Genomic DNA, 13419 nt, shown 5'->3' on the forward strand with positions numbered 1-13419 from the left:
CACCTAAACCACCTAAATCAGACACACAGGCCCAATCCAATTCTACCCCTTACCCCTTCAAAACAAGGGGGAAGGGGTAAAAATGGGATTATAAGGCCCAATCCCATTTCTACCCCTTACCCCATCCCCTTACCACTTCAAAACAAGGGGGAGGGGGAAGGGGAAGGGGTAAGGGGTAGAAATGGGATTGGGCCACACTCTTCTCCCGCTCTCCCTCTCCCTTTCTCTTTAACACACACACTCCCAATCGCTATCTCTCTTACACACACATAAACACACACAAACACTATGAGGGGCCGCCAGGGACAGAATTCATACTTCGTTTTACACAAACTATCATAATCTCATATATACACCGCTATACTCACACACCTACACACTATTATATTCAGGGGCGTTTCTAGGTTTCATGAACATCCGGGGTTTAGCCTAGACGGAAAATGTATATGCCGGCATTTTTCTTTGCATGCCATTTTTTCATAATGCTTTACCTAAAATAAACAATATATACATTTTAGTATAGCTTTAAATAGCTACCTGACTGCTGTGCTGCTCATCCCCAAACTTCTAAAGTTCCGTTCAAATTATTTCAGAGTAAAATGAATACAAGTGAGACAGACCGTATATATATATATATATATATATATATATTGTAGCGGGCCAGTGATTGTGGGGTTTCCACGCCACCAAGTCAAATGATACACACAACACAGAGAGCAGTTCAATAAGGTGATTTATTCAAAATAGACGAATAATTGTCACCAGGGTGGGGAAAAGGGTAATCCAGAGTCCATAGTCCGTAGTCCAGGGGTCGTCACCGGGAGGGTTCTCACGCAAAGCGGTCGGTACACAAATAATCCGTCAATGTTCAGGTTCCCTGTAAAGCTTGGGGGTGGAGCCAGCATGCCTCAATCACCACCCCTCCCTGGCGTCTGCCACAATATATATATATATATATATATATATATATATATATATATATATATATGACCAGGGGTCCTGGTCATGGTTCAATCTCGACTTCAGATTGATATGGAAGGACCAGAGACGTCCGAGAACCCGACGCAGTCGTTAATATTCATAATATCATCCGGCGGCGCACACAGCGTTTGGCCGATTTATTATATATTATATTTTACAGTTAGCTCCAGGACCCTCAGCCGGAGCTCCAGAACAGATGATATTATGAATCCTAAACGACTGCTTCGGTTTCTGTGACATCTCTGGTACTTCCACATCACGTACAGACCATGGCCATGATCCATGATCTTTAATAGGTCCGTGTCAATTCCAGAGTGAAATGACAGCGCAGTATTTTGAGCCAATCTTCTGTCAGCCAATCAGGAATTGAGGAATGAAACTCACTTCCGTTTCAGTCAAACTCTCTCACACACAATACTATTCTCTCTCACACAAACTACTATATGCTCTTGCAGAAACAGCTATACTCTCTCACATAAATTACTATACTCTCTCACATACACTACTATTCTCTCTCACATACACCATACTCTCTAACATAGCCAACTATATACTCGCTCACACATAACTATACTCTCTCACATATAATACTATACACTGTCATACATGTAAATTGAGTATAATAGTGTGTTTGTATAAGTATAGTGGTGTATATGCGAGATTCTAATAGTTTGTGAAAGACCAAGTATGAATTATGTCCCAGGCGGCCCCTCACACACACACACACAAACACACACACACACACACACACACACACACACACACACACACACACACACACACACACACACACACACACACACACACACACATAGGCAAAAAAAAACCTGAGAAGCTTTTCTCTGTTACTTTTGACTTTTAAATCTTCTCAATTGCAGCTGGAAAATGTTGAGGACAGGAAACAAACTACATAACTCCTCTACGCCATGTTATGCCGATGTTGGATCACACCTGCTTTGTGCATTCAGAGCATTGTTGTTGCACCGAGTGAAAAAATGTGCTGCTATAAACTCTGTTTTTTGGAAACATTTAAAATGCCATTGTAACCCATTTACGAACACAGCCGAAAAGGTTTCTTGCAGTCGTAAGTACCATTTATACGAATGACTGGACTCACATCATACACAACGTCTCTGGATTTCTTTCCATTATTCTATGAAAATCGAATTATATAACTAGAGTCATTTATATTGGTAAATTGTTAGAAAAATTTAATTAATATGTTAAACCAATATGTCGGGGTTCAGGGGACACCACATTCTAGGTGTTGCTCTTACATATGCTCTCAGTCTGTCTGTGTGTGTGTGTGTGTGTGTGTGTGTGTGTGTGTGTGTGTGTGTGTGTGTGTGTGTGTGTGTGTGTGTGTGTGTGTGTGTGTGTGTGTGTGTGTGTGTGTGTGTGTGTGTGTGTGTGTGTTTGTGTGTGCATGCATGCGTGTGCGTGTATGTATTTGTGTATAAGTGTGTTTGTGTGCATGTAAATGTGTGTGTGTGTCTATGTGTGTGTGTGTGTGTCTATGTGTGTGTGTGTGTGTGTGTGTGTGTGTGCGTGCGTGTGCGTGCATGCCTTTGCGTATGTGCGTATTTGTGTGTGTGCCTGCATTCGTATGTGTGTGGGTGTGCATTAGTATGTGTGTCTGTGCGTGCATGCCTATGTGTGCGTTTGTGTGTGTGTGCATGTGTATGTATGTGTGTGCGTGCATATGTATATGTGTGTGTGTGACGTGTGTGTGTGTGTGCGTGTTCATGCGTTTATGCCATAAAACCAATCCAAGTCATATCTCATCCCAGCTCGGTGTCATCTTTGTTTCTGGGAGCCATGCTCATAACCTGGTGGTGCTAAAACAGACCGTCCAGGTGACGGGGCCACCAGGTGACCAGGTGGCCTCCATACCAGGGGCTGGGGATCCAAGGCGATGGCCCAGCAGGCTGCAGCCGCTGGTAGGCTCCTGAATGGAGCTGCTGCTGCTGCTGTCTGTGCTGCTAGGTGATTCATTGTGTCTCATATTCTCATTTTTCTTTTTGACCTCAATAAAATAACTATAATATGAACGTGTGTGTGTGTGTGTGTGTGTGTGTGTGTGTGTGTGTGTGTCTCTGTGTCTGTTTTTTTACTGACTGGATTAACCTGTGTCATTTTGAAACCCAGGCTCTTATGTGATATACATAATACAAAATGTAAGACCACATCCAATGAGTTGCAATTTATATTTATTTCAAGAATCAACACACCTCTTTTTTGACCTGCCATCTCTGGATTTTGATACAACAGTAAAAAAAAAAAAGAATAAAAGTTACAAAGATAAATACAATAAAACCACCACTTCGGATCAGCCAATAAACACCCCATACCCAACACACCCTCTCCCCTTCCTGTCACATCTCCACTCGTATTCTCCTCAACAAGGCCGACAAAACACGTCAAAGGTCCCCCGCTGTTGGTTGTGAGCACACAGTGATCCTCTGCCTAAACTAGGGTGGACAGGGACAACTAAATAGAGGTCTGAAGTTCTCCAATTGACTTGCATTTAATACACAATTGACCCTGGAGAGCTCGCGGGGGGCATTTGGCAAAAATACACAATATCCTGTAGAAAACAGAGATTGTTTTAAGACTGAAATTACATTTTATTCCATGATAGCAGAATATTTTAAACCGTCCAAAAGTGAGAAGTACAACCTGATGATGATGAGACTAGAAGCAAGAAGTGTTTACTTACATTTTTTATAATAATCCATCAATTCTTGTTTGGGGGCTAACTCTTGGGGAGCTAATTAGGACATGAAAAAGAGTGTATAGGACCATGGACCATGTCGCCTTTGAAGCCCATGCAGGCCCACGCGCCCTCACAACACATGCTGCTCCCAGACCCCACACAGCCTTCAACACACCACTCACTAAACTACAATACAACAGTCACGATGCCACCTAGGGCCAACCAACGGTACTACATGTGATTACGTTTGCTAGGGGAAGGGGTATACTGTTCATTCAAAATGCTTTTTTTTTTCAGACGTCAGGCAACAAACCCACGGGTTGACAATGGAACCGGACTGGGATGGAAGAAGCACAGCATCGCTCTGAGATAACCAGAATCCCTTTTCCTTAAGAGAGCCCACCTGGTTCGCTCTGTTGCCAGAACAAATGTAACGGTATGGAGTTCAATTGCAAAGGAGCTGTCCTTAAAGAGGGTGTTTGAAATCTAGGCTTGTCATGGAAAAACAACATTGCATCTGGCCGTTTGAATATTTCCTCTGAAACATATAGTGACACAGAAAATAATGGGCATTTGTGACCAGTGTTTTGGTTCACCTCTGACCTCATGGGTGTTTTATCTATCCAGGACGCGGGACTTGCTCCCTGGGCCCTATGAGGGTTGACTGTCCACAGGAAAAGGAATACTGTTCTCCTCCGAGCAAAGGTAGCATTTGGACAGGTAAAGGCATGAGGATTCAGTGTTTCGCTATTCTTTTAACTAACCCACCCACCCTCCCTCCCTCCCCTCCCACCACACTCCCTCCCTTCCCTCCCGCCCCTCTTCCCCACTTGCTGCACTTGTGTTCCTGCTTGCATCCCCCGTCTCACGTTTTTTTTTTCTAACAGACATTTAGCTGAGGGATGTAATGTTGGAGCGGCCACCAGGGGGCACCATGACACGTCGGCCTGCGGGCCTGATGGGGATGTCATCTGGAGTAGTTGGGCCTGGAAGAGAGACAAAAAGAGAGAGAGACAGAGAGAGAGAAAGAAAAAGAGAGAGCGAGAGAGAGAGAGAGAGAGAGAGAGAGAGAGAGAGAGAGAGAGAGAGAGAGAGAGAGAGAGAGAGAGAGAGAGAGAGAGAGAGAGAGAGAGAGAGAGAGAGAGAGAGAGAGAGAGAGGGAGAGAGAATATAAGACAATGCAGTTCAATGGGACTGTTCTGTGCATGTTTACACTACAAGTGTAGTTTAGGCCCCTATATTGCCTGTATTCCTTGTGTTTTTTGTGCTTCATGAAAGATAAGGTGAAATTATATAATGATACTATGATTTTTTTTTATCAGAGACAAAGACAGGAGCTGGATTCTTAAACTTTGCTGACAGTTTTGCTCTTTAAGTTCAACACGTTTCTCCCACCGGATGTACACTGTGGACAATAACACAGACTCACAGCCCTATCTCTGTTCTTTATTGATGTATGGCGTGTTTATACGAGTGCTGCTGGAGACTGCACAATCAACTGACTGCATAGCGGCATGCTTTTAGTATTTTCTGCAATGAGTATTTCCGGACATAAACCATGTAGGACAGCCAAATAATTTGCCTGACGCTCAATTAAATTGGCTTAGGCAAACCGTACACCAGAGTATACTCTGTCTTTGTCGTACATATCAGATGTCATGTTCTCAGCCTTATATGTTATCCAGGCATGTCCATCTGTGCACATCCCAGCCAGACAGGCTAAAGCAGAAAAGCATACTTTCACACAAACACACACAAACAAGCACAACAAGACACACATAGGCACACGCACAAACACACACACAAACGTAGATACACACACACACACACACACACACACACACACACACACACACACACACACACTCACAGATACACCCTGAAACACACACATACACATACACTCACAAACACACACACGCATCAAAAAGCCTGGGAATCCTAACATCCCTTCTTGTACCGATTCAATCCTAATGGGAAAATTCCTTCCAGGGAAGATCACTGTCTCTCTCCTCAGCAGCGACGTCTCACGCATCCAGCCGGTAACCGATAGGCCCTTAACAGGAGCATGCTTCCCCTCCCTGACCTCCTGGAACTCATACCACCATGTTTTAAATGTTATGCCGAATGTTTTATGAAACTCACCAACCTGACCAATCTGGACAAATAAAACCAAGTACAAATTGTATAGCAGTATACGGTATGATTCTTATGACCGTCATTAGCTTTAGCTTGAACCCACTCGGAGCACTGTAGCGAGAGACTGACGGACACATTATACGATTCTCCCCAGGGCTTCTATAAAGTCTTACAACCCTTCTTTCCAGAGTTTTTTGTTTTTTTTCATCCGCTGAACGATAAAAGGCAGCGGCGGATGGAAAACCGTCCTGTTGTTTATGTGCGTTACGGCACTCTGTCGCTACAAGGTCCGCCGGCCGATCGTAAAACGGCGGAGGCTATGCGATAAAGCGCTACCGATCCTGCGGTTAAGGTCCACAGCATTGAACTGCGTCGTGAAGTCAGTCAACCTCGACGATTGTCGAAATTAATCTCACACCCTCCGCTCTGGTGATTGGAGGGGTGTAATGTCTTTACTGGAGGCGTGGGGGTGCAGACACAACAGGTGTCAGACGTGAAAACAAACACTCAAACTTATTCAACAGGATTTGGGAATTAATACCGTGACTGGATTCACCAGACGTTTTCTCAAAGCTCTTGGTTCTAAACAATGTCTCATGTGGGGAGGAGGGGGCGACAGGGAGAGGTTGTGTCAGAGTGGTATGATGTCGTTGCTCAGCATATAACGTCATGTGGTGATCTCACACTCATGATTGGATTACTTTTTCATAGACAGACTGATGACATATTCCAACACATGGAAAACTAGAAGTGGAATCTGTGTGCGTGCAAGCGTGTGCGTGTGTGTATATTATTTACAGCATATATCAAATACTTATGTTGATTGCAAACAGAGATGTGGATCAGTTAGTTGATTGACGAGGTAGTGGAGAGAGACCAGTACCCCCAGTGGGGCGGTGTTAGACCAGGTAGTGGAGAGAGACCAGTACCCCCAGTGGGGCGGTGTTAGACCAGAGGAGAGAGACCAGTACCCACAGTGGGGCGGTGTTAGACCAGGTAGTGAAGAGAGACCAGTACCCCCAGTGGGGCGGTGTTAGACCAGTGGAGAGAGACCAGTACCCACAGTGGGGCGGTGTTAGACCAGGTAGTGAAGAGAGACCAGTACCCCCAGTGGGGCGGTGTTAGACCAGGTGGTGGAGAGAGACCAGGTGTTAGCCGTCCGCCGTTCGGAAAGGGTTAGGCATCGCCGTGGTGACGGGAGGAAGAAGGGTGTGGTGGTGCAGTGTGTGGGCGTGGCTGGGCTCACCGCGTAACGCAGGGTTACCTGCTAGGCTAAATCCAGAGTGGTGCAGGTTCCTCACGGGCGGCTTGGTGGGGGAGGTGCGGGCCGAGGCGGACGGGGTCCCGCCGCGGGACATGGGCGAGAACTCAGACACCGGCCCGTCGTACAGGCCCCGGGGAACGGCCCGCAACACCGCCAGCTGGGGCGAGAGAGAGAGAGAGAGTGAGAGAGACAGAGACAGAGACAGAGACAGAGACAGAGACAGAGACAGAGACAGAGAGAGAGAGAGAGAGAGGGAGAGAGGGAGGGAATGGGACAAAGAGAGCAAAGCATAGAACATGAGCACGTTGTGAACGTAACAGCAGTCCATCCTAAACGTTGAGGACTGCTGGTGAGTCTTCAGAAGCAGGTGCATCTCTAGTGGTGGCTACTTCTCCTCCCCTTGTTCTCTGTAAAACGTGTTATTATCAGCACGGCCGGGGAGCAGGACGTGCCTCTGGGACCACACGGGCAGCGGGCGGCCTCACGGAGCCTAACCACACCGAGGAAGAAGAGGGCTTCACGAGGAGCGAGGAGCCAATGGGGCTGGAGTAGGTTGAACAGGAGAGGGGGAGCGCAGCTCCTGAGCCAGAGAGGTGGCAATGAGGTTGCGTCCGGGGAACACGCCACTTGACCCCCGACCCCTGGGTTTCATCCTGAATCTAAGTAGCTGTCAAAGAGGGCACATGCTTTATGATCTCATGTAAATGAAGTTAGCCTCTTAGGAACCCCACATGCTCTGTGACTCACAGCAGCAGCAGGAGACCCGCTCCTCAAATGGTTTTTATTCTCCGTCCCCCTCTCTCTCTCCCCCTCCCTCCCTCCCTCTCCCCCTCTCCCCCTCTCCCTCTCTCTCTCCCTCTCTCTCTCTCTCTCTCTCTCTCTCTCTCTCTCTCTCTCTCTTTATTCATTGAATCCCTAGTTCTTATTTCCTGTTTGTCTGTCTGTCTGTCTGTCTGTGTGTCTGTCTGACTTACTGCCTGACTTCCTCTCTATCTCTCAGCCTGCCTGGTTGCTTGCCTGTCTTTCTGTCTGCCTGTCTACCTGCCTGTCTGCCTGTCTGTCTGTCTGACTGCCAGTCTGCCTGTCTGTCGTGTCTGACAGTCCACTTGCCAATCTGTGTGTCTGCCTGCCTGTCTGCCAGTCTCTCTGTCTGACTGCCGGTCCCTCTGTCCGTCTGTGTGTCTCTCCGCCTGTCCGTCTGACTGCCGGTCTCCCAGCCTGTATGTGTGTCCTCTGGTACAGTCCGGAGCGGTCCTCACTGAGAGCCAACTCAGCTGAAGGAGTCCTACAAGAGCGCTGGCAGCGAGGGGAAACGGGGTCGGCAACCAAGACAAACAGCGGGCTGTTACCACGACACTCCACTGTTCGCTCATCACTCTCCCAGCTGCAAACGGAGGGAATCGTTGTGCAAATAAGAGTTCTGGGCTCACATGAAAGAACCTCTTAAAGAGCGTCCGGAAAAAAAGGAAAAAGGGGAAAAAAGGGAGCAACTGTTTTCAATTTGAAACAGGGGCGAGGAGTGGAAGTCTGAGGGATAAATTAATACTCACAAGCCAAATGGGAACAGTTTACCCATGGACACAAAACACAACAACGCTGTGTTGATTCTGATTCAGTGCGGCCTGCTTCACACATGGTTGAGGTGGATTAGTGTAGTAGGTTTGTGGTTTCACAAATAAATAGCGATAAATCTGCACACTGCAAATCTACCCATCATACTAGTTTAGATGTAGACTTCATAAAACGATATCAATAATAACATATTAATCTGAAAGATCTTTGCTGTCATGGAGAAATACAACGGGCATGAAGGGAAATACGCGTAGCCTCGTGAAACCTTCCTGATATTCAGGATGTGTTCATGTTGCATTTGGCAGTTCATATCAGTCTGGCCTCGGCTGGGCAGTGATTAGATTATACTTATGGGTGCGGCCTTACTATTGTTTAAAAAGATCCAGCCCATCAGATGAAATAACTGAGTGACACGCTTGCTCGCTTCGCTCTTGCTGAATCCGGTCGGAAGGAAAGCAGGAACAGATTCTCCTCTGGGAAATTCCTTGCATGCAATTTCTGTCCATCTTTGGTATGTGAGATTTACGATTTACTATCTCCAGTCAGACTGTTGCGGTTCCTCACCCCTCCCTCTCCCTACTCTCTCACACACTGGCCCACCCTCAAAAAGCAAGGCTTGCATTTAAACCTTAACATGTGGTTCACTGAGCATCCACATGTGAATGTGTTTTACAGCACATTTCAATTTTTTTTATTGTTGCATATTTTACCTTTAACGTGGTTATTCGGACTATTTCATATGAAACTGTTGAGATTGCTCCCATTACATCTTCCTTTGGCGCCGCCATTATTTTGAAATCCTGCCGATTGCGCCGCTCATTGCTCCGTCATGAAATGAAAGGCCAGGCTGGCAGAGAGAAACACACTGCAAACGTATGAGAACGTGCAAGATCCGGATTTGTCTCACGAGGCGATGAATGAATTGAGTCTCTCAGAGCACAGCGGTGTGGCATCGAGCGAGGTGGTAATATGTTTTTTTGGGGGGGGCTCTGAGAGCTGGTGGTCTCCCTGTAACTGACTTTGTTTCCAGTCTATAAAGCCGTCCTCTCACCTGCTTCCTGGCCTTGATGCGCTTGTAGGCGAAGTCAGGGAAGGGGGTGCAGGGGATGAAGCGGCCCGAGCCGGAGATGACGTGCATGGTGCCGTCCTCCAGCACGATCTTGCCCTGGCAGACGACCACCAGGGGGGCGCCGCGGAGCTCCATGCCCTCGAACACGTTGTACTCCGCCTCCTACACACATAGTGAAGAAGAAAAAGAAGATGAAGAAGAAGAAGAAGAAGAATTAGTAAACCAAAGATGTTCTAATAAGAGGATACGCCCGTTGCCAATACATGAGGCGAACACCAATTGAGCGTAGAACATGAGGAGGGAACGAGAAGTCACCTTCTGATGGTGGATAAGGAGACACACTTATTAATTATACATGGCATTATATTCATCAGTCTTGAACTATTGAGGTGGAAAGGGATATTTTCATCTTGATTTTGCCAAGATTTTGTCATTTCCGCCTGCGCATCGAGAGCAGTGCTGTCCGAGCTCTGACGGCTGTCAACTACACCTCGTGTGACGCCTATGTTCACTTCATTAGCACCCCTGTCCAATTTATCTGATGACTTTTAGGCTGGGAAACATGAAACTTGGGGGCTAAACATGTGTCTGCTTTATCCCAATGTCGCCTCTCAGAGCATTTTGAAAGGGATTCCGGGGGATTACCCCTGCTGCCAGCTGCTAGTCATGGCCTGTAGCCTCAGCGCTGGTGCGACTGCTCTGAATAATGGGTCAAACCAGCGAAAAACGGTGTATTCACAATAACCCGGATGATGTTTATTTGCGTAACAGTAGCGAATTTAGCCCGTGCAGAGCTGAAATAGAAAGAGATTCTCATTTCGTAGCACTAGGCTCCATTCACCTCGATGCATTCTACACTGGCTGTCACTCTGCCCCCGGTGCTCAAGTACAGTACTGCCGTCTTGTTCCTGTCACAGGAATGGAATGGTTCCTGTCACAGGAGTGGAATGGCCCTCTCTCTATAATAGCTCTTTGAAACCTCGAATTGGTCCAATTGGGGGTTAGGTGTTTGAATGGCTCCACTTGTATCCTATTCTATAGAGCACTATTTAGGAGGGTGTCACCATTTGTAGTCAACAAATCTGGCTCCCAATATAGTGTATTACTTAAACTGGCAATCTTGTTTCATCAGGACTATAATTGATAGATGATAATCTATGACATGGAGGATCTTCTCATCGTTGCCCTAACCTTGCACTGTTTAATTGTCTCTCAAAACACTAGTTTTCCCTCTGGTCTCTCTTGGTTGTTTCTCTCTTTCTCTCTTTGTTTCTCTCTCTACGTGTCTCTCTTTATTTATCTTTCCCTCGTTCTCTTTCTGTCGCTCTTTTTATCTCTCTCTTTCTCTCCATCTCTCTCTATGTATCTTCCTTTCTCTCGCTGTATCTCTCTCTTTCTCTGTCTCTCGATATCTCTTTCTTCCTCACCCACTCTCATACTCAGTTGATAAATGTTTTAATTTTCAATCACACAGACTCCTTCTGCACACAGAAACAACTCTTTCTGCCAGTTCTCTGTTCTGGCTTTTTATCGCTGATCGTCCTTATTTTACAAACGCACCCACCCACACTTACACACGCACACACACACACACACACACACACACACACACACACACACACACACACACACACACACACACACACACACACACACACACACACACACACACACACACACACACCCACACACACACACACACACACACAAACATATCTTTGCACACAACCCTAATCCAACTTGCTGCCAAACTTGAACAGGAACACCGGTTACCAAGGATACATTGTAGTCTGCCAACCATGATGTCATTGTTATGACCTATTGTGAGTCTGCACATGTGTGTATTTTTGCATTTCTGCCGGATGTGTGCTTGTGTGTGTTTGTGCATGTGTGTTTGCCTGCGTGCGTGCACACACACGTCTGCAACTACGCCGTGGGCCAGCGGGGGTGTGCATGTGTGTGTGTGTTTGCTTGTGTTGCTATGGGCACACATATGTGCATGACTTTAACGTGCATAATATTTATCCTCATCTATGTTTTTGTAGTTGCGTGTTGCCTGACAACCGCAGTGAACCCGGTCCAGATGTGGGCTGGGCGATAACCCCCCTGTTAGACACAACGCCAGTCATGCCGGTTTAGCGCCCGGCCTCAGGAAGGCTAACCGGACCGCGCAGAGCGCTCCCGTTGGGTTCACACTGGGGCTCACGGGCGACAGAGGCCTCGGTGGGATCCCCCCCCCCCCCACTGCTCCACTCTCCGGCAGGAAATGAAGGAGCGCTGACATCACTCTTGAAGAATCCGGAGGATCTCAGTGGATGTACTCCCCATTAGGAGCTGGAAGGCCTAATATGATTAGCATCACGCTATAATTTGCATTAGCAGCCATCCCCTGTTCTTCCAGTTAGTCCAGGCCTTTCTGGGGAGAGTTCTTCTCCACTCTCCCTCAAACTCTTCCTCCAATATCCCTCTCTCGCTTTCTCTCTTTCTTTCTTGCGCTCTCTCTCTCTCTCTCTCTCTCTCTCTCTCTCTCTCTCTTTCTCCCCCCTCCTTCTCTCTCTCTCTTTTTCTCTCTCTCTCTCTCTCTCTCTCTCTCTCTCTCTCTCTCTCTCTCTCTCTCTCTCTCTCTCTCTCTCTCTCTCTCTCTCTCTCTCTCTCTCTCTCTCTCTCTCTCTCTAACCTGAAACATTGTATTATAATTCAGCATTAAATCATGGCATCCTAGAGGTGTTGAGTTGGTTCAACAGTTGGTCCAATGATGGCTTTATGTCCGGGGAAAACGTTACGACGTGTTTAAATGTCACACACGTGATTGATGGGAATATTAGGTCTGAGTGTGTCTGCCAAGTTGTTAGTAGGCATGAGGGAAATTGTGCTGGAGAGGAAGTTAAGTGTATTTGATTATGATCAACAAAATTAAACTAGGTACTTTTCCATGAATTAACAATTCATGGGGTCTTAAGGACACTATAAATGTCAAGAACATCTGGTAAAGGCTAGAAATACGAATTGTAATCTCTTGGTGGGTCTCTTTATTGTTGTGTTTTCATCTATTCTGACCATTCTTTGCTCGTCTCTAAGATGGATCCTTTTTCTATCCATCATTGAGCCTTTCCTTCCTTCCTTCCTAGCTCTCTCTTCCTCACTCCCACACAAAGTGGCCATTCTAAATTCCTCAACTCTCTCTCCCGACCTCTCTTAACTCTCTCACTCTTTCTTCAGCCACTCTACTGTCCTGCATTTAACAGGAAGTAAAGCAAGCTGTTAACAACTGTGTGTGTATGTGTGTGTGTGTGTGTGTGTGTGTGTGTGTGTGTGTGTGTGTGTGTGTGTGTGTGTGTGTGTGTGTGTGTGTGTGTGTGTGTGTGTGTGTGTGTACTGTACGAAGGTGTCTGTGGGTTGTTTGTTTGGTGTTTTTTGGGTGCACGAGAGGGTATGTGTGTTGTGTGTTTGTGTGTGCGCCCTCCGATGTACAGTTATATCCAACGTTTGGCTTTCTTTCTAAATATAAAAACCCTAATGACAGCGTCTCATAGTCTATTTTCAAATTCTCTATGTCTCATATGCCTATTGTTAATCCTCTGTCCCTATTCTAATTTTTCTGCATAACCCTGAAACCTTGAAGTGACATCATCACATCTTAAACTGTATAAGAGGAGCTATATAAGCAAATAACAACCA

The 13419-nt window shown here is 46.4% G+C and overlaps 1 protein-coding gene across 2 annotated transcripts in view; it reads right to left on the reverse strand.

The window, feature by feature from the left end:
• Window positions 1–3174: 3174 nt before the first annotated feature.
• dpysl3 (dihydropyrimidinase like 3) overlaps window positions 3175–13419 on the reverse strand; it is a 34355-nt gene continuing 24110 nt past the window's right edge. The window contains exons 12-14 of one of the 2 annotated variants that reach the window (XM_030361595.1): window positions 9724–9903; window positions 7101–7257; window positions 3175–4683 (exon numbers count right to left, since the gene is read on the reverse strand). In XM_030361595.1, coding sequence (XP_030217455.1) covers window positions 4589–4683; window positions 7101–7257; window positions 9724–9903 — 432 coding nt within the window. In that variant the 3' untranslated portion in view covers window positions 3175–4588. Of the gene's footprint in view, window positions 4684–7082; window positions 7258–9723; window positions 9904–13419 lie in introns of both variants that reach the window. The other variant, XM_030361594.1, reaches the window with a different exon arrangement.

This window comes from Gadus morhua, chromosome 7, assembly GCF_902167405.1.
Source record: "Gadus morhua chromosome 7, gadMor3.0, whole genome shotgun sequence".
In the NCBI taxonomy this organism is placed as follows: Eukaryota; Metazoa; Chordata; class Actinopteri; order Gadiformes; family Gadidae; genus Gadus; species Gadus morhua.